The sequence below is a fragment of the Pecten maximus genome, chromosome 6 (assembly GCF_902652985.1).
Source record: "Pecten maximus chromosome 6, xPecMax1.1, whole genome shotgun sequence".
NCBI lineage: Eukaryota > Metazoa > Mollusca > Bivalvia > Pectinida > Pectinidae > Pecten > Pecten maximus.
In genome coordinates, this window is record NC_047020.1 from 26,360,305 (window position 1) to 26,387,317 (window position 27,013).

The 27,013-nt window shown below is 32.5% G+C and overlaps 1 protein-coding gene across 3 annotated transcripts; it reads right to left on the reverse strand.

Moving 5' to 3' along the window:
* Positions 1-601: 601 nt before the first annotated feature.
* LOC117329388 lies at positions 602-24,100 on the reverse strand. Of its 3 annotated transcripts, XM_033887317.1 has the most exons (20): positions 23,934-24,100; positions 23,209-23,260; positions 22,019-22,171; positions 21,524-21,619; positions 21,200-21,277; positions 20,688-20,849; positions 19,311-19,433; positions 17,691-17,774; positions 16,984-17,127; positions 16,396-16,482; positions 15,584-15,667; positions 15,192-15,353; positions 14,969-15,064; positions 14,459-14,512; positions 7,319-7,393; positions 6,936-7,142; positions 6,513-6,717; positions 4,714-4,812; positions 4,250-4,351; positions 602-3,113 (listed from the first exon to the last, which is right to left on the reverse strand). In XM_033887317.1, the coding sequence occupies exons 2-20, from the start codon at positions 23,214-23,216 to the stop codon at positions 2,442-2,444; spliced, it is 2,691 nt and encodes an 896-aa protein (XP_033743208.1). In that variant the 5' UTR covers positions 23,217-23,260; positions 23,934-24,100; the 3' UTR covers positions 602-2,441. The 3 variants fall into 3 exon arrangements, with proteins under 3 accessions (XP_033743208.1, XP_033743207.1, XP_033743209.1); XM_033887316.1 differs by lacking the exons at positions 23,209-23,260; positions 23,934-24,100 and having other exon boundaries at positions 22,019-22,421; XM_033887318.1 differs by lacking the exons at positions 4,714-4,812; positions 23,209-23,260; positions 23,934-24,100 and having other exon boundaries at positions 22,019-22,423.
* Positions 24,101-27,013: the final 2,913 nt, after the last annotated feature.

Below are 27,013 nucleotides of genomic sequence, written 5' to 3' on the forward strand. Positions count from 1 at the left end.
CATACATTATAAACGCCCAAGCATTACAATATACCGGTATCGTAATGTACATTTTCGACTCTTCTTTTATCTTCGTAAAAAAGCTCACAGACTAGTCATTCTGGTCTGAAAATGCATGTATCTTTAAAATTGTGTATTTATCTTGGTCATTGACGTAAACATATTAATTAAAAAGATAATTAATATGCTTTATACAGGTAATCTGTATGCTTTATACGGGTAATCTGATTATTTTCCGTTTAAAGTAAATTATGTATCTGGAAAAAGTAAAAAGTATAGTAAAACTCAATATGGATACAAGAAATGTTAAATTCATACAAACAATGATATATGGCAGATTATAGATATTTTAAAGCAATCTGACGTACAAAATATGGCTAGTTTGTTCACTTATGCAATACAAACAATTTTGATTTACCACAGCCAAGACATTTCTTTTGATTTTGTCTTTCTATTCATACATTTTTGTATTTTCATTATAATTTTACTTATGAAAAAAAAATGGGAATCTCGATAAAAATCGATAAAAAATCGATAAAAAAAAAATACATTGTATGTAACCTCCAAATTCTTAAAGAATTTGGAGGTTACATACAATGTATTTTTTTCAAATTATGAATAGTAAGGTAAGACTGTTTTTTTTCTGCAATAATTCAAAAATAAGAATGTTCATAATGTTGGACCTTTACATACATGTATATTATGACAGTACTTATTACAAAACAAAAGTGTAATATGTTATTGTCTCGACACGCGTATTCTTGCATGGCAATTCGTTCACTTCCAAATGTAGGGTTACAAAAAAGAAACAAAAAGCGAAACAAAAAAACAAAAATTGGACATCTGCAGTAACACGAAAAACAATGATATGAAACACATGTCAATGTTGCTTCTGATACAAGACAAATACAGTTATATTGTTTGGATTGACATGGAAATACGTTGTCCTGTAGCTATATAGGGCTCCGGTCAATATGTGAAATAGTGTCCACTTCTAGTCAAAATTGCATGTACCTCGACGGGTAAATGTAATTCAAGTGGTGGCACAGAAAACACAACATTACCATTATTATCATTATTTTAATAAACAATGAATCTAATATACATTGTATAATCTAAAATGATGTTCTGAAAATCACACTCATATATTGTGCAAACCGATCTACCGCAGGCGGTGGCTTTGTATAGAATAAAGGAATCAAAATTTAGCTATATATAATATATTACACAAATCTATCATGGGTGTCTGTGCAATAGTCCATGATGATTGAAGAGAGGTACCAGTAATCGACCGATGCTCTATTGCACGAAGCCGAAGGCCATTACCAGTACCGAGGGTCCAATATTTTGGACTATTACGAAGACAACCATGATATACTTGTTTTATTACATAATAACTAAACACAGTTAGAATCACTGACGAAATTCTGAAACGTCACAGGTGTTCAATAGTTCGCACGTGACCAAATTCCAAAGCGTCATAGGTGTTCAATAGTTTTAGCCGTGCAATAGTTCAAAATATAGCTTATGCGTATAACTAAGGAAAATCAAACGCATTATGTAACAAATATATTTATAAACACTATCATGAAGACAGTGACATTTATACCTGTATATAACAAAACAAAAAAAAAAAAATAAATTCTCAAATATAGAAAGTCACGAATTAAACAAACACACCCATGCACATGTAGATGGTGACATAATGTAGTAAAACACTCCATTATAGGCTGTCATGTTTTTCATTGTAACAAACAATATAAGACATGTCATTGTAGTTGGTGACATTTGCTATCATTTTCGTTTGAGGTGAATAATGACATAAATGATATTTCGATTTAAGATACTCCTGTACCGGGAAGATGATATTTTATTCCATGTTTATCTATTTATTGATGTATTTCTTTACATCCTTATCTATTTAACTTTATTGATTATTAAAATACTATTTCGAGGTCTCAGTTACATGATCTTATTAGTCATCACTAATTATTATATAATCAGCTTCCCATAAAAATAAATTCGCATACATGTGTATCATATATGTTTATGATATTCACTTTATTCTTTCATATTGTTCATTCAAGTCATCAATAACATTGCTGATACTACCAGTTAAGATATTCGAGTACGGGGAAGATGATAAGAACCCCCTATTATATATATATATATTTTTTCCAACTCTATTTTATTGATCATACAAAAGCTATTTCAAAATACATGTCAGATCCCGTCAAAGCAATGAACTTCTTTCCCTTACAAACATCTTTTTTACCATTCCTTACAAGTTTATGGGTGTTATTCATATATATTTACATGGTATCTTTTCGTATTTGATGCATTGTTAGACATATTTGCTCAGAGATATATTTTGGGTTACAAACTTAACGTCCACATTTGTATGTACACATGGATTCTCTGTTCTTCGTAATCATAAGATTTTAATCTTTCTTTGTAGATAATGGCTGAACAATACCTTTGCATAACAATGGACCATCTTTGTGTAGAAACAATGCTGGCCACACGAAATAACCAACACGTTTCCCCTTTTGAGTGTAATTTTTGTAAAAATCAAAGTTGATTTCATCGCCTTCTTTGAGAGTGATGTCAATGACCATGGGAGGATTTTGTACTCTCATAAACCAACACAGATTGGCACAGATTCTCGCGAATTTATATGTTTTCTTGAGCGAGGAAAATGGGACATGAGCTGTGGTTCTAGTTGTGTTCGGCTCCTCGTTCGCATGCTCCGGTAGATCGTTCTTACCGGTCAACATCTTAGCGGAACCATGACTAAAGTGTCTGTGATTTCTGTTTGGAACGCTTTCGGCTTGGTCCTGACCAGAGCTGTTCGGTGATATCGGTTGTTCAGCAGTTGGCGAGTGAGTCCCTACTTGGTCGGGTCTTTGGGTAGATTTGCCCTCGTCTGACACAGATTGTTGGTTCTCATTATCAGGGACAGCACTCTGGTGTTCTCGAACAGCACACACTGGTATTTGTTCCTGAGTAGGAAGATCATCTCTGCAGTCAGGAAATTTGCTGTCGCTTTCGTTCTGACCACCAACTTGTTTGAAAAGTTTTTCAAAATGGTTCTCCATGAAATCGAGAAATTTCTACAACAATAATACCAAACTGATAAAACTGTTTAACATATATTTGCCGCCCCTCTTTTCTGCTAAACAGAAATGGAGTTGAACATCTTACAAAAACATATCAGTGCATTCTCATATCCATATACACATCTAAATGGTTCATTTGAAACGAAGTAACAAAATGCATATCTGTATCGGCTATTTAGATTGCAGTTTCTTGGATTTAATTCGTGAGTTTGAACTGTTACTTGTCAAAAATCAAGACATTCCGAGCAATACATATATGTTTACATCTAAACATACATGTCGTACGTATCTAAGACTACATGTACCAATCAAAATAAGGTAGGAATTACAAAATGACCGTATACTAATCAGGAATGCATGTGTACGGGATCATATCTGTCGCCTTCAATGCACCACTACACAAACATCGATATTTATTACATTTTTACCAGTGAAATATCAAAAATTATTCATTCTATAAAAGTGATATTTTTCACTAGTGAAAAATATCACTTTTGCTGATTTGGCCAATCAAATTAATGATTAGAAAATACCAAAATAATTGACCAATCAGAAAGCCCGACATTTATGTCAGCACCTGGACAGGGGAAACTACTTTTTTGTTTACAAATTATCGCTGTAGGCCTAGTTAGCATACGGGGTAGGTTTTTCGTTGATAAAAAATGTAATAAACAGAATATCTAACAGTGTCTTCAGTAATACAAAATATATTTCACGAGTGGGGCTAATATTTTGATATTTTTCACGAGTGCGCAGCAGATATGTTAGATATCCTCTATATATTGTAATGCCAACAGCAGTTATTCGTAATGACCACGTTATTAAATAATGTAAGAAAACTTCAGCGATATTAGGGAACGTTGATTTTTCCAGACTAAGATCTATTTGTATCAGATATGACCATAAAATTTGAAAGTGTCTAAATGACGATAAGTGTTTCTGTTATACTGTAAATACTTTAAATACTGCTTCAGAAAGTTGAACTAAATGCCACGTCCAGATGCAATGGTCTGATAGGGATGATGAATAATAATGGTTGCGGGCGAGGTATTTCGAAACAAAATGCAACTTTAGTCTTTCTTCTTGTTACCATACACAAGCCATTACGATATCAAAAATATCAGACTTACGGACTCGACAGCTGGTATCAGCATAGGAATACACGCCTTTCTAAGTTCATCGAACTGTTGCTGTTGTTCTTGTGGCAGAGTTGTCGCGTCTGTAGTGTCATTCTATTAATGTAAGGTAAAACTTACCTTAGGACATGATGTTTTAAAATATGTAAGATTTCTGAAGACATAGCTTAAGAAACATTGACTACATTCATGTACATACATTATCAACATTAACTATATTACCTAGACGAAATGCACGGCTACTACATGTATTAAGACTATATCATAACCTAGTAAGAACAAAAATAAATATAATATGAAAACAGATAGAAAGTAGAATACGTAATTCGACGCTGTCATGAAAAATATGAATGTATATGAATGGAATTATAGCGATGGAGTATAATTGTTTTAGTGAATTGGCAATATATACATACATTTTTTTCGTATCACCAATACACGCAGAACTCTGTATGTACCTGTTTCTGATCTGGATCAGGTCCAGGCAGGGATGTTATAGACCGTGTGATCGTCTTTACGTACCCAGCCTCAGTTTCACAGCAAAAGGTGAACGCTTCCTGCACAATTATTATACATTATTTGATAGAAGGAGGTCCTAATTTATTATGTATTTGATGTTCACAACTCTACATGATTTATATCCGAAAGGAAATAAGCAAAGGTCCATTTCTAAGCGTATCCTCGATACTTGGTCGTGTTTTCCTCCATTTTGCAGGATAGAACTGATACTCGTGATGAGAGCTGTGTGTGGTTGTGTGATGGAGTGTATGTAGAAGGTATTGATAATCAAAACAAATTTTGCATTGCTTTTAATGTTTAAGTAATTGTTTATATATCATGCATTTGACCTGGTAGTTTCCTATAATTTTGGACATATTCGTCATACAGGCAGTTGCAATCAAATGACATACATATTTTTTGTACCTTAAAATGACAAAACATAATCATCTTACCAGATAGAAGAGCATTATGATACCGTAGGTGTTTTAATTTTGATTCTATTATTGAATTCTATTTATTAGTAGTTAACCTTTCATTTGCAACTGTCAACATCGTTGAAGGAATGTTATTGATAATATCAAATTAAAGTTACACTGCAACATTATCCTAAAATGACTGTGCCCTTATCAATCGCCATTATAAGCAGGATACAACTGATATGTTTTTTATTCTTATGTATCAAACGTTGTCAACTTTGCGTTAATACCATCATCAGGACATGAAGACTGTTAAACATTTTGAATTATATTCGAATTTTTTTCCCTTCCAGAGAAAATTTGGCTATTTTACATAATCTGACTAATGAGACGTTGTAAACGATGTGTATGCGTCAAAAGGAAATATGCAACTAAACAGTGGAATAAATCGAATGACACAATTACCTTTTTGACGAGTAAATGCATTATCTTAGGTCAAGATTAATTCCATTAAAATGACCCAGCAAAGGGTTAAGATTAGACATGTAATAGGGATATCACTGCCATAGTAAAACACGTACAAAACAGCCGTGCTCATCACATATAGTTACAGTGTACCATGTGACAAGTTTCCTTTGTCTCGCTCTCCTCGTGCTGTATAAGACGATCACATTGATGCGAGAGACAAATCTGAATATACACGAGTAAATATCAAAATAAAGAGGATTAGTAAATACAGGGACGTACATATATATATATACGTCCCTGGTAAATGTTTGAAATATACTGTACTTAAAGAAAAAGTCTTGACAAATTGATCGTTGCAATTGTCGAGAAGGCGACCAGTGTTTTTTATGTTCATTGATATGTACAAATAAAGGTCAAGATATCTTCTGCATTGTATCAATTGCATCAGATAATTCATACGTCACAAAAGTTATATACATGTAGCCCGAAGAACAAGTATCCAAAAGCTTTCTTAAATATAAAAGTAAAAATGGGTATTTTGAAATTACGTGCCATAGTGACTATTTGCATAATTTGTGTTTTTTATTCCCCAAACCGCATGAAGTTCGTGAATTATTTTACAAACTAATGAATTAAAAAGCAACATGTGTTTTATATCGCCTATAACGAAAATATCGAGGTCACACCTAAAATTCTGCAAATTTCCACATCATTAACTGACGTCGCCGTGAATGTAGGAATCAAAGTTTAACTATGTACAGGAAAAAATGCCCCACACTCTACACGTGGTGATTTTACTTAACCCATATGATGCACATCAAGACGTATGTGTACCATGTCACAGTTCAGATAAAACATTTCAGTAAACTTACTATTAAAATAGCGAGAAGGGTTTTCGTGCAGAATAGTTCTTGCTCCATGCCGATGGTATCAGTTAGTTCCTCTAAAGCGTCCGTCCATTCGTTGTCATACAGCTCGGAATACTTCTCCGATACTTTTGTTGGTCGGTTTGCGTCGCTGAGATCTGTGATTGCCGGATTGCCGTGAACAAGTTTACTTCCGGCTATTTTGCTCAGCCTGTTCTCGAAAAAGTGCAGATAAATATATAATTGTTTGATGTTAATTTTTCAACCCTGTATGCTAAAATTCTAAATTGTTTGGTCATTGATTAAATTTTATTCAAATATATATATAAATGATGTTACATTACCAACAGTCATTCAACATTGACATATAAAATAAGAATCTCCCACTAGGTTTTACTATTTATGATCCAGCATGATTGAAGAAGATACCTCGTCAACAGATTTTCTTTCTCAATTTTTAAATCCCTCATGCCGTTTCTTGTATCCGCTAATTGTGCTTTAAGTTGTTGAATCTGCCTTTGATGTTCCAAGTTCATTGTTTCAATGTTCTGTCGCCAACGTAAATCTTCTTGTGTCACAAGTTGTTCTATATATCCGTTTGCTCGGTCTAATTTCTCCGTCAATTCTGCATTTGTTCTGCAAAATTAGCAAAAGTTTATATCTTTCTTTTAAATATGTATAAATCTTCATACTTCAGTTAATATAAAACGTATCTGATAGTTCACTGAGAAAAACCAACATGAGGCGATAAAATATTGAAGGCAGATATGCTATCATAATAAATTACTAATTTGAGAGACAGATATACTTACAGTTGTGTTTTGATATCTTTTTCAAACCAACGCTTCTCTTTCCCTTCAAACTGGCTTGTTAGCTCAATCAGTTTGCTACGAATTGTAATATTCACCATTAATAAATAACAAAAAAAAAATGGAAATGATATATGTTCTTTTTGTTTTGTTCATATCGAGATATTACAACCGTGGATATTCCATTGTGTATGGAATATCTGTGACACAAACGTGTTTTGATGATCTAAATATTTTGTGGGTGATCATTTTAAAAAGACAGGCGATTCAAGTTTGTTTATGTTGTAGTATGTCCATAACGTAGTTGTTTTGTACACCTTATGAACGATACTCGCAGAAGTACTTAAACAAATCTTTCAGACGCTATTTTGACTGAGAGTGAAATATCATTATAGTACAACAAGCACTTTATATGCAAATAAAAACAATAGTTGCCGTGACGTCACGAAATTGTTTAGAACACATTAAGAAAATGTGAAGCTTGTCTCTATCCTGAATTGAGGTAAGGAAATATCACATATGTAAATTGTTAGTTTTCCTGTTGAGAATAAGAGAAAGAAGGATATCCTTCCTAGCAAAACCAGGATCACCATACGAAGTATATAATCATGTCTTTTCCATCAAAGAAGGGATAGAAGGGGTTATTTTTCAGCTCTAGATAATTACAGAGCCACGACAACAAATCAATTACGCTCCGTTAACAATTAAACAATCACGATACAGAAACGTCAGCAATGAGAAGTACTGATATAACAGGATCATTGCAAAAACAACAACACGAAGTAAAACGATCCTAATTCTCATCCAATTTGCGGTCATATAGGAACATATAAATCTTTGTTAGATCCAAATAACTTAGCAAGTTTTTTGTTAACATATCCAAACTTAAGTCGACTCCTCAACAATAACATGCTACCAACAAGAGCCGATAAAAAAGGACAAAAATAGTCGTCAGGTATACTATACATGTACACTGTACAGTGCATGTAATTTCAGAAGGAAATAAGGGTGAAATATTCATATTTAGAATATACTTAAGAGCATGTGACTAAACTATACAAATGGTTGAATTATACTTTTATTACCGATATTGCTTTTGATTACCATTTTCCAAAAAAAAAAATATTTATCCGGAACTTTTCATCTATTTTGTGAGTCAACTTCCGGTGAACAATATATTTTTATACGATATCGTAAATATTTTGTGACAGTTTTGAGAAAACAACTGTAAATATTCTATGTCAGCGATTTCCAGCTGAAACGAATTTAGTTATCGTCTGTTGCGTATTTCTTTTCTGATTTTCAAAAAATAAAAGAAAAAGGTTTTGTTTTTTAAATTAGTATCCATCCGGAATATCTTTCCGGTGTCGTCTTATACAATTACACAACAGAAGTAAACTTCCGGAAAATGTCAAACACGTTGTAACGGCTTTGGAAAACAACGGTAAGAGTCTTATGTCACCGATTTCGGCAGAAATGTAGCTAAACTCTCTATCTTTCATTCACGTCTATTCCCGTCTCTTTAAGCTTTTTCCGACGTATTGCGACAGACTGATAAATTTAGTACTAGTATTTATGTACACGGTTTGTCAAATACATTGTAACTTGAATAAGTAACCGCAGTAGACCACAGGCGTCTGAGGTTTTGACAGTAAACTGAGATATAATACCATCTAAAGTATAAGACTTTCTTTATAGTAGATACTCTTATTTTTTGTATGGCGTTGTGTCTCAGTTTGCTGTCAGAACTTCAGACGCCTGTGAGTAGACATACATGTACTCGGTGTTTCCAAAGCTAGAAGCAACTACTTGGTAAATAAATACTTGTGGAATACATATAATTCATTCATGCATCACATACGAGATGCAATGTCCAGTATAGTTTTGTACAGCGCGGAAACTCTGCCATATATGTACCTGTACTGTATACTACACACATGTGTGACTACTATAGCTGATGCTGAATGCTGCTTTTCCCGTTTCTTTGTTGGGATAGGAAAGTAGAAGTGTGTATGTTTAATGACCTTGTTTATTCATGTACTTTTGTCTTTATATGTTTTGTTGTCTACCGTCTTCTGTCTGTCCTCCTTTTCTAATCTTTCCCTTTCTTTGCCTTTCTTTAGGGTCAGACATATTCAGTGTTCTATTAAATCAGAACCTCTACTACAGTATACATGTAGGTGTTACCATTTATTAATTCCTACTTGTAGAATTAATCTTATCTTGAATTCATTTACAAATATTTTAACAACTATTAAGTTCCAATGTATTCAGTGGCTTCACTCTTACTGTACAGGTACTCATTATTCTAATTTCTTAAATTGTAATGGAAGGGATTAAAATATTGTCTGGCAACTGTCAAGGTCTACAAGACAGGGGTAAGCGAAAGGATTTATTTATGTATTTAAAGGAGAAAAATTATCACATTTACTGTCTTCAAGACACCCATTTTACAAAAGAACAGGAAATTATTATACAAAATGAATGGGGCTACCAGTGTTTTTTCAACTCTTTTAAATCTAACGCTAGAGGGGTTACAGTTCTCATCAATAATAATTTTGAATTTAAATTGATAAAGGAAAAGAATGACTTAACAGGGAATTTCCTTGCCTTGGATATAGAAATTGCAGGAAAAAGGATGACTTTAATTACAATGTATGGCCCTAATACTGATAATCCTTCTTTTTATGAAAAAATAGAACAAACTATTTACGAGTTCAATAATGACAGCTATATTATATGTGGTGATTTTAATTTAGTGTTAGATCCCAAGTTAGATTGTGATAAAAATTATAAAAATGTAAACAATCCAAAGGCAAGGGCTAGATTATTAGAAATGATGGAGAATTTAGATCTTGCAGATATTTATAGGGAACAACATGCTGATATTTCTAGGTTTACATGGCGTAGAAGTAACCCCTTAAAGCAAGCTAGGCTTGACTTTTTTCTAGTTTCTGGTAATTTAATGCCAAGTGTAAGTGAATCAGGTATAGATCCAGGTTACAGATCAGACCACTCGTTTCCAAAAATTATACTTAGATTCAATGAGTTTAAAAGAGGTAAAGGTCTTTGGAAATTTAACAGTTCATTACTACATGATTTAGAATATCTCAATATAATTAAAGACCTTATCAAAACTGTAAAGCTACAATATTGCCTTCCTATATATAACTTTAAAAACTTAGACAATATACCTGACTCAGAGTTACACTTTGTAATAGATGACCAGCTATTTTTAGAAGTTCTTTTAATGGAGATTAGAGGTAGGACCATTTCATACTCCTCCTTCAAAAAGAAACAAAAGGGTGAAAGAGAAAAAAACTTACAAGCTGAAATACATTCTTTAGAAAATGAAAGTAATCCTAATTTAATATTATTAGAGGAGAAAAAAAAGGAATTAGAAAAGTTAAGGTCTTATAGGTTAAAAGGTAGTATAATTCGAGCTAAGGCCTTATGGATTGACCAAGGAGAAAAGCCTACTAATTACTTTTTTAATTTAGAAAACCGACATTTTGTGTCTAAAATTATTCCAAAGCTACAGCTGGAAAGCGGGGAAACAATTACAAATCAGGAAAATATTTTAAAAGAGGTTAAAAATTTTTATGCAGAGTTATATGCACTTGATACTGATGTTGAAGATGTTTATTTAGATGAATTTTTAGATGATTTTAATGTACCAAAATTAAGTGCTGAAGATGCAGCCAGTTCAGAAGGTCAGTTAACTCTTGCAGAAGCATCCAGAACTCTAAAAAACATGAAAAAAAATAAGAGCCCAGGCTCAGACGGTTTCACTTCAGAATTTTTTAAATGTTTTTGGAAACAAATTGGAATTTTTGTAGTAAGGGCTATAAATTATGGTTATGTAAATGGTCAGTTGTCAGTCACTCAGCGTCAAGGAATTATTACCTGCATACCAAAAGCTAACAAATCAAAGTATTTTATTAAAAATTGGCGTCCTATTTCTCTTTTAAATATTGTATACAAAATTGCATCTGGTTCAATAGCTGATAGATTGAAATTGAATTTACAAAAGATTATTAGTTCAGACCAGACAGGTTTTTTATCCGGTCGCTATGTAGGAGAAAATACTCGCCTGGTTTATGACATTATGCAGTATACAGAAGAAAATAACATCCCTGGAATGCTACTTATGATTGATTTTGAAAAAGCCTTTGATTCGGTCGCATGGAAATTTATAGATGAAGTTCTCAGATATTTTAGATTTGGAAATGATATACGAAATTGGATTAAAGTTTTACATTGTAATTGTAGTTCTGCCATAAACCAGGGGGGTAATTTGTCTCCTTTTTTCAGTATTAACCGCGGTTGCCGCCAAGGTGACCCAATCGCCCCGTATATCTTCATCTTATGTGCTGAAGTGTTAGCAATACGCCTCAGAAATAATAAAAATATTAGTGGTATAAATGTTGACGGCTGTCCTATTCTGAACTCGCAGTACGCCGACGACACTTCTTTAATCTTAGATGGCTCTGAAAAATCCTTAAAAGAATCACTCATAGAATTAGATATATATGCTAAAATATCAGGGCTGAAAGTAAATTCTAGTAAAACTGAGGTGGTCTGGATTGGCAGCAAAAAGTTCAGTAGTGACATTCTCTTACCAGATAGAAATCTTAGATGGGGGGTAAGCAATTTCTCACTTTTAGGAATTGATTTTCATGTAGATCTCCACAAAATGCCCAAGATGAACTTCGATAAAAAGCTAGTTAAGATCAAAACTCTTCTTAAGACTTGGAGCAAACGGTTGTTAACACCTATTGGCAGAATAAGTATAATTAAATCTCTGTTAGTATCCCAAATGAATCATCTTTTTATTGCATTACCCAATCCCAGTGAAACCTTTATTAAACAACTTAATTCTCTTTTTTAAATTTTTTTATGGAATGGGAAAACTGATAAGATTAAGCGAGATGTTATTGTTCGTAATTATATAGAAGGTGGACTTAAAATGATAAATCTAAATTCATTTATCGAGTCACTCAAGATAAGCTGGATTCGAAGAATTTTCAGAGGTGAAGGAAAGTGGTTAAACATTTTGAATTCTTATGTTAATGTACATATTTTAGCTAACACAGGTAATGAATATTTAAATCATATCATAAGTTCTTGTAAAAATATATTTTGGAAGGATGTGTTTCATTCTTGGTACAAATTAAGGTGCAAGGGAGATTTACATGTACTAAGACATAAAGGTGAATCTTTGAGTAAAATTCCTTTGTGGTATAATTCAAATATTACAGTTGGCAATGAAGTTGTTTTTTATCAGAGATGGTTTAATAAAGGAGTTATGGTAATCAATGACTTACTGAAAAACAAAAATGATTGTACTTTTTTAACTTTCAATGAATTCACCACTTTACATGGCACAATTACCAATTACCTTGATTATTATGGTCTAATAGCTAGTATCAAGAATTATCTGAAAAAAGTTCACATGGTCAGGAGATGCTAGTATGTATCCCTTCATTCCTTTATGTCTTGACATTGTGTTGAAGAAAGTCAAAGGTTCTCAAGATTTTTATAATATGCTTAATACAAATAGTGCATCTATAACTGCACAAAACAAGTGGGGAAATACTTTTGACTACAATCAGAAGACTTGGGAAAAAATTTATCTAATTGCATTCAGAGTTACAGAAAACACAAAATTACAATGGCTGCAGTTTAGGATAAATCATCATATTCTAGCTACTAATTCATATTTATATAAAATTGGACTTACAAATAATCCATTTTGTGTTTTTTGTAATTTGGAAAGGGAGACAATTTCACATATTTTTTGGGAGTGTAATGAAGTCCAGAATTTTTTAGCAAATTTTGAAAACCTTTTATTAGCAGTTTCTATTCCATTTTCATTAAATAAAGACATGATTCTTTTTGGTGCTTTACAGCACAATGGAAACTATAATAGAATTGACAACGAGATAATTCTTTTCATTAAGCATTATATATATAAAGCCAGGTGTTTGCACAAGTCTCTAATAGTCTCATCACTAATTAACCATGTTAAAGATTACTATAATGTGCAGAAGTTTATTGCTGTAGGCAAAGGAGAGAAAGTTTTTAATAAATTTACTTTTGAGTGGAATAAATGGCAAAATTTGGTAGAACTCGACCTTTCTTAACCTATAATTAGACTAGGTATACTTGTCGTAATATAAATAATTTTGATCTTATATAGACCTTTATCTCATACATTGTGGTAATATGAAATTATGTGTTTACAGTGGTTTAAATGATCATGTTTTTAGTGTTTAAGTCTGACCCTTCCCTTTCCCTCTCTCTTGCTTTCTCTTTCTAAATGTGAACTTTCTTCTTTTTCTATTTCCTTACATTTCTTGTTCTATCTTTCTTTTCTCTCACTGTGCTTGTGTTCTAACGAGCTTAAAACATACTCAACAATCATAAAATTTAGATTTGGAATTTTGACTGATTATTTTCAAGTATTTTTAAGAATAAGCCTACCATGTGCATATATTGTAACTATACAAAGAAAAATATATATGAAATGGCGATTTCTAAATAGTAATTAAAAATTAGTGTAAGAATGATTGGATATCTTTTATTGATATTCATTGATTATCTTGTATCAAAAAGTATAATTTGGAAAAAACCAATAGAATATTAAGAGTGTGTGGGAAAAGAAAGAAAAAACAAAGATGTGTATTTTATACATGTAAAAATTTTGAAAAATTAAAAATAAAAAAAATAAAAAAAAAATAGTCGTCACCCCTTCCCTAAAATGAAAGATATTGCATTATTTTACGATTCCTTAGTTGCCCAAATGATTATGTTAATCTAACACGGTTGCCTTAAGTGATTTTACTGTAAGTACGTCACAATCTATTGGACGGCATTACTACGTCACAAATATTACCAGGAACATTATAACACATTTTATAGCGATATTTCTGCCTCACACCACATATTGAATTCTTTTTCGGGATGGCATTGCCTTAGGCCTTAGTTCATATGCTTATAATCTAGTGATTTGGCATAAACTTTCGTACATACATTTAGGAATATAAAAATGTTAAAAATAAGGATACCCAGTCATTATCACTTTGCAATAAGCATGCTGTTTTTACAAAGAGAGCACAATATGTATGTTTCTCAACTTACCTTTGTATTTCAGCAATCCGTTCCTCTAACTCCGAAACATGAGTTTTGATACCACTGAAAAAGAAGTTAAGAGAGATTAAGTCGAACTAAACAGGTGATATGTGTTTATTGAAACTATTTCTTGATGTAATACAAATATATATCTTCATAGGTATCCTGTGTTGTGTGGTTATACCCATCAAGTTCATGCGTAGGTTTCTCTTTTAAGAGTTCAGGATACATATCAGTTTCTCTCAGAATCAATAAAGATAATACAATGGTTGGTACCCCGATTGCTTTGGAATATCCTTTGTCTAATTAGCGAGTATAGAACACACTAAGAAAGAAAAACACGTTAAATATCGATATACGGGGATGTCGGTGTGTAAATGTTCTGTGTCAATTATGAAACGAGGTTTGATTATAAAAAACATAATTCAAGCAGAATTATGAGAAAGTTTCACTTCAAAATTGCTACATACATTTCTCAGATCCTTTACAAAATCACTATAGGACATGTTTAAAACATACCGTTGTTTTGATTCTCTTTCAGTCCTTAAACCTTTAACCAATTCGCCATATTGTTGATGAAGATTGCGACAGCCTTCAAACACTTTTTTAGATAAACTGTAAAATAAAAATGGAATTTCTACAAATGCTAAACATTCAAATAATACCAATATTTTAAATATCTAACACAAATCTGCCATATATACCAGCGTGAAATGAATTAACACAAACACCTATCAGATACCTTGCCCGGTTTTCCTTCGCTGTGGCTTCCCATTTACTTGATGCCGCCTGTGTTGACCGGTTTCTTTCAGTAACATCGATATATACATCAACGTATGACCAGCTTGATTCACTGTACCAGATTTCCTCTTCAGTACAGAAAGTATCAGCTTCTTGGTGTCCACTAAAATGGAAGACATATTATAATGAAGACCTATAGATATGTGTACGGATCACCAATAGGTATTGCGAGAACGTTCTAACATATTTACATGTATATCAAATACAGTAAGACATTTTACGACTCGAAAACTGCCCTCTGGTTATTGTATTGGTCATTCGAGATAATGCAAAACAGTATTTCCATGTAATGACTAGTTCATTCATCGGGATATACTGAGTATGATTTCCTACCTGCTGACGTTGACCTTGATTTTATTTAGTTTTCCAACAATTACATCAAGTGCACTACGTCTGTTGCATAGTGTGATATACTTTCTACAAAAAGAGAAAAAACAAGATTTGTTTTAATTCAAATTTGCTAAACAAACGCAAGCATATGCAAATGTAAGAGCAGTCAAATCCTTGTAATGACATATGAATGATAAAGATACGTAAATGAATTTGTTCCCATGATGGAAAATATCAATTTCTTACTGTTTTACAGTTTCGGAAACATGAGTGTGCAGAGGTTAGTGAGGATATGCCCATTGAAGTTGTTGGATATTAAGAATAGAATTTCAGTAAGTAAGTATTTAGTTCACTTAATATACTTTATTTTCATAATAATTTTGTTATTTTATCTTGATATGTGTGTGATATTTTTGTAACTGATTTATTACCTTCTGATATCTTTTTGAAATTCTTGTAATTCTATAGATTTCTATATAAGTAGTATACATAGATATATATAGTGGTACATACTTATCGCAGTATGTAAACTGCTATGTGTATTACACTTTTACATTTGTACTGAAACTTATTCGAGATATGGTCCTTACATTGTAATTACTGTGTGAATTTCAAGGAATTAACTCCCATGAGTGCAGACAAACGCTGGGGTTATGTACAACGTACACACACGCACACACCGGACGGAGAGGAAACCTATAGGTAGAAAGTGATGCTTCCTACACATATCATTAAATCCTATTACACAGTTTCCTTTTTTAAAGAAAATAAAATAGATCAAGACAGGTATGCAAGAACAAAATGAAATAGCTTACTCTTTTCTCACTGCCTCCATTTTCGAAATATGATTCTTTATCGTTTCAGTTAGATCCTCGCAGCTGATAACAACTTCAGCAATTAATCTGAAAGTAAGGTAACCCATTAAACAGAAAATATGCGAACATTTTATAGCATACACTGCACCTTTTTTGATTATCTGTTAATGTTTCTTGCACCTTGATATAAAATATATCTATAAAATCATATTTGTTCTCTTTAGAATAAAAATATAAAATGAATTAGTATCTTATTTCCCGCGACAGATACTCTACTATCTTTATTTTATATTTTTTAATGGTCTGGAATAGTAAGAATAATACAACTTTCGAAGCGGTTGATCAAATTGATAGCAATCATTTAGGAACTGAGTAAGAAAGCACGTCAATATCATGAAAGAAATAGCATGATTCAACATGATACCTCAATTTAATCTGACATTAAAGTTGACATTTCAAATATCTTTACTCTACATAGCATATACTCTCTCTCTCTCTCTCTCTCTCTCTCTCTCTCTCTCTCTCTCTCTCTCTCTCTCTCTCCATGTATATACAATATTGTACATATTATATTTTATGTTTGGTTACCTTCTAGTCCACTTTGAAGTTGTTTCACCATCATGTGTCCATCTGTCTGGTATGGCAATATCACGCTTCAGTTTCAGACTTTCAAGATAGCCAGCACTTCCAAAATGTCGTTCAATATCTGAATACCCCGACAAACATGGGTCACTGCAAACGAAACGAGTATCAAACGATCTAAGCAAAATAGAGGTTAGAAAATGTCACCAAGGTATTATGACAGGTAAAGTAAGACAATATTACCTGCCTAGAATCTAAATTATAAATTAGTCATACTGAAGAACCGAGATTAAATGAAAACTAGTTAAAACAACAAATAACCAACAAAATCTTTTCACTCAACAAAATATCTATCAAAATAAAACCTGCCGTGCGACAGGAGAAAAAGTACAAATTCGGCCATCGCCTTTGGAGTTATCACGTTTGCATGCGACTATATATTACCTTCACGTGACTTTTTATTACCAGTAAACAATCATAATATAGAAAACCACGTCTGGACTATTGCCAAACAACCTATTTTGATTTTCTTTGTAGTATGACAACATACACAAGCTCCACTCCCTTTGATAATTTTCGTTCTTAGGACCACCACTCGTTCCTGTCTTATCAATCAGCAAAACGATTCCTACAGTTCCTCGCAATCTTAAACAATTTCTATTATATAAAATCAAGCATTGAATGAACCATTTTAAGATATGATTTTCCTGTACCTTTTCATTCTTTCAATATTATTTGATAATTGTGTTTCGATCGCAGTCAAAATCTTCCATTTTTGCATCATATGTGTGATATCCCTGAAATATAAAAAAAAAACCCAGTAAACTCTCCAAGCACAATGATACAGTTTTAATAATTGATCAGGCTATTAATCAGCATCTAACGGATTTCTTTATTATGTGCTTATAAACTTTATTATGACATGTAAGCTAAGAAAGTTACGTATACTGTGACTACAGATTTAGCAATCATTTTTAATTTGATTATCTTTTGTTTCTAAAGAAAGAAGTGTGTTACATACATATCTTGTGGGAATATTGTGAAGTTCAGAACTTATTAGAAAGTCTTAGAATTTTATTAGATGCTCTTTTTATCCCATTTAATTTCAATAAGCAGTCCTTTTTTTGGATTACTATCTCAAAATTTTAATAACTGTATAGTTGACAATGAAATTCTCCTTGTTATCAAACAATATATTTATAAAATGCGATGTTTTCACAAGTCTCTAAACATCAATGGTCTTATTAGTGCTCTTAAAGAGGCTTGCCCGCAGAGATCAGAAAAATTGGCTAATAGAAACAGATTTTTTACCCATGACAGATTGTTGGAATTGTTGAGTTTTTCATTTTATTTTCCTTATAAAACGCTGAAAAGTGATATTAAAACCTCATTTTTAAATATTATTTATTTAATCGCAACCCGCAATAAGTCTAATTTGATTGACACATCAAAGAAACAAGCACGTGCACAGTGCCGCACAGTGATAACTTCAAAGGTAGCGGCGATTTACAAAGAAGATTTGCCGTTATATTCCATACATTTCCCTCTCAGGTTGAGTTTTAAAACGTCTTTTAAATACATAGTCTGTAATTGTTTTCAAGAAATAAAGTCGGAAAGCCTCTAATTTTGTCACATAGAAACGTGTACTGAAGTTTATTTAGTGATCGGAGATGTGCCGTTTACCGGTCCGTCTGCGGGTAAGCCTCTTTAAACAATGTTATGAGTCACACAAATTTATTGTCAATAGTAAAGGAGAAGCCTGTAGGGAAAAGTTTGAAAAAGAGTGGAAAAACTGAGGGGAAATCTCGGACTTCTAGATTACCATATCTCTTTCTTCTACAATGCTGTGTTGCTGATACCCGTTAAATAAGCAGTTAATAATTACTTTCCAACTCCTATCATACAATGGGTAATTACATTTTATGTATCAAATGGTCCCATCCTTTGACAAAGTCAAACACAACGTCTTTCAATGTGAGAAAAAGGTATTATTTGAACTTCAACTGGATTGAAGCAAACATTCGAAATCATTACATGTATTGGCTGTATTAAAAGCTCATTTTTTTTATTATAATGTAAGATCTGTTTAATGGTCACTTAGATAATTATTTATTATAACCCTAATCAAAATCACCATAAAAAATGTTTAAGATTATATGAACCCTCTGTTATACATATAAGGAAAATGCCCGTATGACACAGCTTGTTGTTTATGATAACACGATTAACGTTTACTTATGCTAGACTATTTTTAGAAATTCCGAATTGAAAGATAAATATTGTGGCTTTATTTATGTCTTAGATATAATATATCGTTTTATTATTATGCTTACTTTTTACATTTGGCTTCACAGATATGTCCACTATCTCTGTCGGGGTGATCTCGCAGTTGTTTTATGATTTCAGCAAACATTTTCTCCTCTTCAAAACATTGTTCAACAAGCTGTTTATAAGTCCTGTAACATAGATTTTCAGCAGACAAATTTTATTTTGATTATAAGTGTGCTATGTATTAAGACATCTATACACCACTGACATATGTTACAGTATCACTCAGCTAGATATAATTTTTACAATGTATTTTCAACAGCAATCTTAATCTCCCATGGCTACAGTGAACGTTTGTAAAACAAAATAATGTTAAAAAAATCTCGAAATATATACGAAGTATCGAAAGTTATTATCAAGGATTAGGAAAGAATGAGACCGCGCTGTTACATGAACACCTAATTACTTTTGCCTATACCGTAGACAAAGAATCGAAGCTACAGTTTCAACAAACACACTTAAATATCATTGTCGATGAAAACTGCAAAAAAATAGTGTATCGGATATGTAACTGCACGAACAAAATGTATAGCTATAATGATAAATTTTGCATTTAATTCCGTTCTTTTGTTAACTTCTTACGTGAAACAACAATGAACCCTTCGGCAAACGTGGGCCGAAGGCGGATACTAGCGTGACTGTATCATGTACAACACTATAACGCTATGCGACCAACGGCAGAGATATTTTGAATTCCCCCGCACGTGAAAGTATATCACTAATACAACTATATCTTTTACTTACCTATTCTGTAAGTATTTAGGGACGAATCGTCTTTGAACTCTTCGATATACTTTCACCTGCGGGGTAATTCAAAATATATCTGCCGTTGGTCGCATAGCGTTCTAGTGTTGTACATGATACAGTCACGCTAGTATCCGCCTTCGGCCCACGTTTGCCGAAGGGTTCATTGTTGTTTCTCTAGTTACTAAAACATTATTCTTATTGTATTTTATTGTATTTCCAGTACTTCTTATATATATTATGTGATTGTATTTGTATTTTTTGTGTTTTGATAAAGGGGCGGATTGCCTCGAAAATTTAACAAGCCTCATTGTCCACACTGTTTGAATTACTTCTTTGCTCCATACATGTATATATATATATATATAAAGATTAACTTCTTCATTTCAGAAAACCTTTAAGTGATTTTATCAACTGACCATTTCTGTTAATTCATGAATCAATGACTACATTTTGCTGAGAGAGGAACATTGTACATCAAAGATTGTTATTTTTTTTAATGTTTGTTGCTTTCATTATGAGTAACACTAAATATAGTTTCAATTAAATGAATTGAACTACCTCAGTGTTATTTTATATGTATGACAGCACATATGTTCTGATAGATAGAAAGTTTAAATTATCATAAAAAGTCGTACTCTTGCCAGCCGAGTGCAGCTCCAATATCTGTCGCTTGTTTTAACCTCTCTTGATATCCGTCATAGGTTAATCCAAACCATATCAATTCCGCATCACTTACATAGTCGGTCGATATCTTCCTATGACCTGTCTTAGATACCCCCGTATCCATGGAGTCGTAACTGTGTGTGAAAAAAGTGAAGGGTTTGCTGCAATAATTTACGAACATTAGCTATATAGCTATTAGCTTATGCTAATATAAATTTCTCCGGGACATGATAACGCTTTAACAAATAATATCCGGTAATAAAACTAATTAGAAAATCACATTGTAAGTTATTAAGTTTTATCTTAAAAACTTGTTTGAGAAGAATTGTATGATTATCAATTTAATTATAAATAATTGTGATGCCGATTTATTTGTTTAAATATGTATTGTATCTATGAAATCTAAATGGGAAGTACTACTCTTTGTATGTGCATAACTACAGCATAGCATGAAGGTTTCTGACACAAGTGCATTATTTGTTACCTTGAAACATCTTTATATGCCAACTGCTGTCTAACTGTCTCAAGTCCAATGAGATATCCACATAGGTATTTCATAATCCTGGAATATGCATATCATAGGTCAATTGCTTTAGAATATCAAAAGTAGGAAATACACATAACAAATACTTTGTGCATGTGTGGCATACAAGATGATCTTAGGCAATTGTAATCTGCAATACTCGAACCCTTGTTAATGAATGGTCAGGATTTCTTAGAACTAAAATTTTGAACTATCAGCAAATTCGCTATAAAAAACTGTTTTTCACCTTATATTGTCTTGATTTAAGAAATAAAAGTATATTACCCAGGGATATCCACAGAATTATAATCGTCGTGTCCCATGACGAAGACCGATTTTAACTCTGATAACGACCTTGGTTTTCCTCTATCCCGACAGTACCTGCAAAAAAAGCAACACTCAATTGTCAAAGAGAGATTAATACTAAACTATATTTTAAAAATAACTCATTTCGGCCATCCTAAATCTAAATCATCAAATTGAAATGTTTTCGTTTTTAAATGCCGTATGGCTCATTATCAGTTCTGCTTGGTTGTGTAAAAACCTTTACGGTCGACTATAAAAAATACTCGCAATATATACAGACTGATGTCATGTAGCCGACATATACAAACATACATATTAACAAAGAGCGTGGCACTAATGCGGAAACCTCGATTTGGTTTTAAGGAAAAATATATAAAGGTTTTCACAGCGACATTTTGAACTCGCAAACATAACAACGTTGTGTTTTGTTATGAGTCAATATCGAATATGATATTGATAAGTTGTCCCCCTTACTTCATATAGGGGGGAGGGAAGTTGATATATACAGCAGGATGTGGCCCCGCCACACCGCGTGCTACGTGTGAAGTGTCTTCAACCTGTTCGCACATCCCGAGACCTGGTGATGTCTGTGTGGATGGCCTGATGTTGTCAACATAATTTTCATTTCTAGAATTAAATGCAGAAAACATATTTTAATCACATCATTCCGTTTAACACAGTTTCCGATTATATTTCCCTATATTCGTGATACTCGTTAAAATCAGGAAAGACATTGTTACAATCAGGAAGTCCAATATTATGTTCAGGAAGTACAATATATATATATCCTATATCAACATATTTTGCCGATTATTTGGCATGATAATGATTATCCTAAATAAAATCCAGATTATTCTTATTATACAGAATATTATCAAAACTACTACTTAGTTAGCAGTGTACAGAAAAAACCCCAATTCTGAAAAAATAAGGCACATGTTTTAGATATGTAAACATAGCCAGTTAACACTACATATTTACTAAACTGAAGTATATATATTTGAAATCTCTACCACATCTTAATACAGCTGTGAAGGATAAGTAAACTTATCTTTTCTATGTTCTATGTAACAAAGATAACCGCTTCAAAAAATAAATAAATAAATAAATAAAATTGCAATATATCACGATGCTTGGCAAAAAATGACAAAATCCCCTGCACATTTTTTTTTTCTGAAACCTATTTGAAATTAAAATCTCTTTCCATTTTCTTGTTTTGACATATGTTCATGATTCACTTGTGTAAGAAGATAGGGGGTACTATGTATATCAATCTGCATAAATTGTAATCTTAAACCTATGAAATATAGAAGAAAAAAGTTTTAAATTAAATATATAGGTAAATTAAACAATATCAGCCTTATAAAATGTAACAAAGTTACCGGTAACGTTAATTCCAATTATTTAATAGCAACAGGGTTGCGTTCAACTGGTTTTGATTGCAGAGGCAAATACTGATATATCTAAATATTTGTGTTGCATTTTATTATAATTCTTCTACCTTAAACATGTTATGAAATTGGTAGGTTTTACTCTTTAAGGAATATAGTGTGCCATTTCTATTGAAAGTATTAAGCTAAGGATTTATTTTAATGTGAAATATTAGTATTTAGACATAAGTTACGTTATATGTTTATTAGACTATGAGGAACGATAACTTGTACTTATTCATTTCTCCTGTCGGTACGTCAGGGGACAGCCTGTCCAATCATCTACCTGAAAGGTAACAATGGAGTCTAGTCAACAATAACCTGGAGTGAACGAATACTAAGTCAATGAATATTGAATAAAAGCTTAATCGGCCATTTTGACATATGGTGATATTAGTGTTTCAATTCATTACAAGTATCATATTTAAATATCAAGTAAATATTGTCTTATTATTGCTATGAATAGTGCGTCTGGTAGATTCGATCGATATCGAAATGAATGCATTTGTTTAGTTACCCCCCTTGTTACTTTCAAAATCGGTTAGCATTGCGACTGCCTAAAGCGAAAGTAGAATATAAAACTTGATAGATGCTAATCATATATACTTCAAAATGTCATTGATTCCATTAAAATATAGCTATACATTTTCAAATTAGTATATTAACATATATTGTTTATGTTATTTGATTATAAACATCATCCCCGATAAGGTCTATAAACAAGGAAGTAACCTAAATTTCAAAGTTGTTCCTTGTTGATACATACATGTATTATATCTTTCATCCATTATATGGGTATGCTAAAAAGATGAAAATGCAGTGGTGATGATATCTGATTGAATATAAGTTACTTTCGATTCTTAGTATCAGTTCGACACACTCCACATATTGCAAACATCGACTAACTGTTTATAAAACGTCAGAAAATGTACCCTAATATATATCTAAAATAAACTTACCGTGCGGCCTCTTTTGATTTTAATTTTAGGACGATATCATGTTGTATTCTTGAAGACTGAGATGACACACTTGTAAAAACTCGTCCCGTGGGGTCAACGCTGATACCAGTATCGACGTCAAGGTGCAGACGAAATTCCGAGAATTAATTTCGTGCTATAAATAGTATGTTTTATACACATATGTATACACAGCAAGTGCATGCTCTGTTGCATATTAAAGCTATTATTAGTAAGGTAAAAATTCTTCCCTACGTCATACATGTACCTGAGAAAATGATATCGAGACACTTGGTACTGTACATACGTGCTAGTATATGTGTAACGTCCGCTCTCCATGAACACGGGACGTGAAAGTTCTTTTTGGGATGGTTGTGGTGTGATAAACATAATTCAACACTGGATATAAAGTGTACTTATATTTATTAATCCACAGGAAAATCCCGAAGGTACAATACAATCCAATGAAGTTTCATCCATCTTCCACACTATCGCCGGCGCATTCACACTTAACAGTTCACACACATTTAAACAAATCTAAGTCAACATATTTACATCCTAAATATGTACATCCAAACGGCACTAAGTCCGTTTAGACTGAAAGCTGCTGGAGAACTCCTTATGCAAAACGCGCAAGTCTTTTTATATCCCCTAAGGATTAATTAATATGTATGAATTGAGGATGTGGTCAATTGACCAATCCTGACCTTTAAACCGAAATATGGGCGTATCTAAACCCCTATCTCGTCATTTCCAAATATAGCCCTAGGCACTGACCACTGGTCCCACGGACCGTGTGCTACCTAATAACGACTGACTTTCAGGTTCTACCGTTTGGTTATATTTTACCTTGATATAGAATGAAGGGTGTAAACCTAAAACGGGTTAATTAACTACTGATCTAAGGGAAGCAACTCGAATAGATTTGGCTGACTATAGCGTATAGCTTTAACTACTCTAGGTAACTTTGAACACATAACACATAAAACTTGTCTATTTCCTAGTTCACTACACAACCCCCTTCTTTCGAAGAGTTTGTGTCCCCACAAACGTCATACATAGTTAATAGTTTTCGTAACAAAAGCAATCTATCTATTCTAACGTGAAAACATAAAACATATTAAAATACCATTTTGCGTTTGCATTAACAAAACTTTTCTTACGACATGTACGAGTCTAAACTTCAATGTCAAATATTATTTCCTGACATTCTACACTATTTTAAAACGTTTTGGCACTAAAACATTAAACGCACCAAATATTACGTACTTCTTTGCGTAATAAAAATAATGTTTACAAGCCTATAGCTAACATCGATCGCTTACGAGCTCCTGGCGGCTATATATCCGCAGAGTTCAAACAAACATCGTAAAATTAATGTCTACCAAAATATTAACATACATTTTACTGGTTTACCGTAAGGTTTTCAATCAAAGTACTGGAAGTACTGTAAACGAACATTATTGTTTAATGCAAAATCAGTAATCTTCTAAGTTTAAAGTCGATAAATTTACTGATATTGGTTTAGGAATTAATTGCAAATTATTTGAAATGTTTGCAACTGTTCTGATATGATTGAACACATGCATATTTCTGTAAGGTCCTGATTGAAATTGGAAGTTTATTGATCTATCTTGGATGCATGAAAATAAAATATGTCTTCTTTCTTTCGGGAAGCCATCATCAGTTATAATACAGCCAGGACTCTGTGACCTTATTGATGCCAACTTCTAATATATTATGCACTAAATTAAGGCTTGTTCCATCGTTAGTTTAGCATATTTCAACTTAATATGATGAAACACACATAAAGAACTACTGAAAACCAAAATCAGAGCTGCTAATCAAGGCCCGGATTAGGAATGTATCCTATTGAAACTGTACTCAAGCATGTATGGTACTTCAAAACAAAAAACTTGACTCCTTTTGTTCAGGAATCATTTGACGTTAATAATCTTTATATGAGAAGATATACTTCTGGTATAATTACAGCATTGTACACAACGTGATAAAGAATAACAACCATATAAAGACTATCTTCATCAAATAATTCAGCAAACAGGAAAAGAAAACTTCAAGCTTCATTTTCAACTTCAAACTGATAAAGGTTACAGTCCATTCGATGGGATGACACATTCCCTATTTATTGTCCCTTTCCAATGTTGACCATCCAATCATAGTGAACCACACAGTTCAGCAATGTAATTGCACAAATCACATCCTTTATGTGGAGAGAACAGTTTTCGGGGTGTTATAAGATTTCATAACTGTATGCAAATTTGTGAATCATTCCATATCTATATCTATATATATACCGTTCGTGTATATATTTACACATATCAAAATTGGAATGACACAGGAGATTTGCAAGTTTAAGTTCACCATCAGTCATGGGAGGTTTACGTAAAATGTTATATTTACCGGGGTAATTAGTAATTTTGATTATATATTTATCAAGCTCTATTCTGTACTTTCTACCAGTGCTTATATTAGAGAATGGACACAATTATATGTTCTCCAATGTCAAAATTAATCATATGTAAAATATTAGGGGTTTATTTAACCGAGACGTATTTAAAATGTTTGTAATCATTCGCCATTCGAGGCCTGATTGCCGTCATATTTGAATTACCAAAATGGACCTGAAATCAATATTTTAAAAAAGAGAATGATCTGTGACTTGAATATTTCATAAAAATAATTTAATACATCGTTTATTAACTTCATTCAGATCTTCAGACACCACATAATTTGTGAAGTCATATATAGAAATATATGAACCATTTTGTTATTGATTAATAGTTCACACAAGTAAGCACTAGATGTAAGCAGTAAGTATATATATGTACCGCTATCTACTGGCATGACTTTGAGTACAGTAGACTACACTCGCTTTGTGGATATTGACAGGATAACATATATTTACATACTAATTCAATTTTAGAATTGTAACTGAAATCTTGTAACAGCATGGCACAAATAGTCATCTGAACATTTGTTGTATATTGAAAAAATATTTAAGGTAAATATTAACTCATTTGCTTGACTTAAATTTTCAGTTTATCAATTCATCGATTACTCTG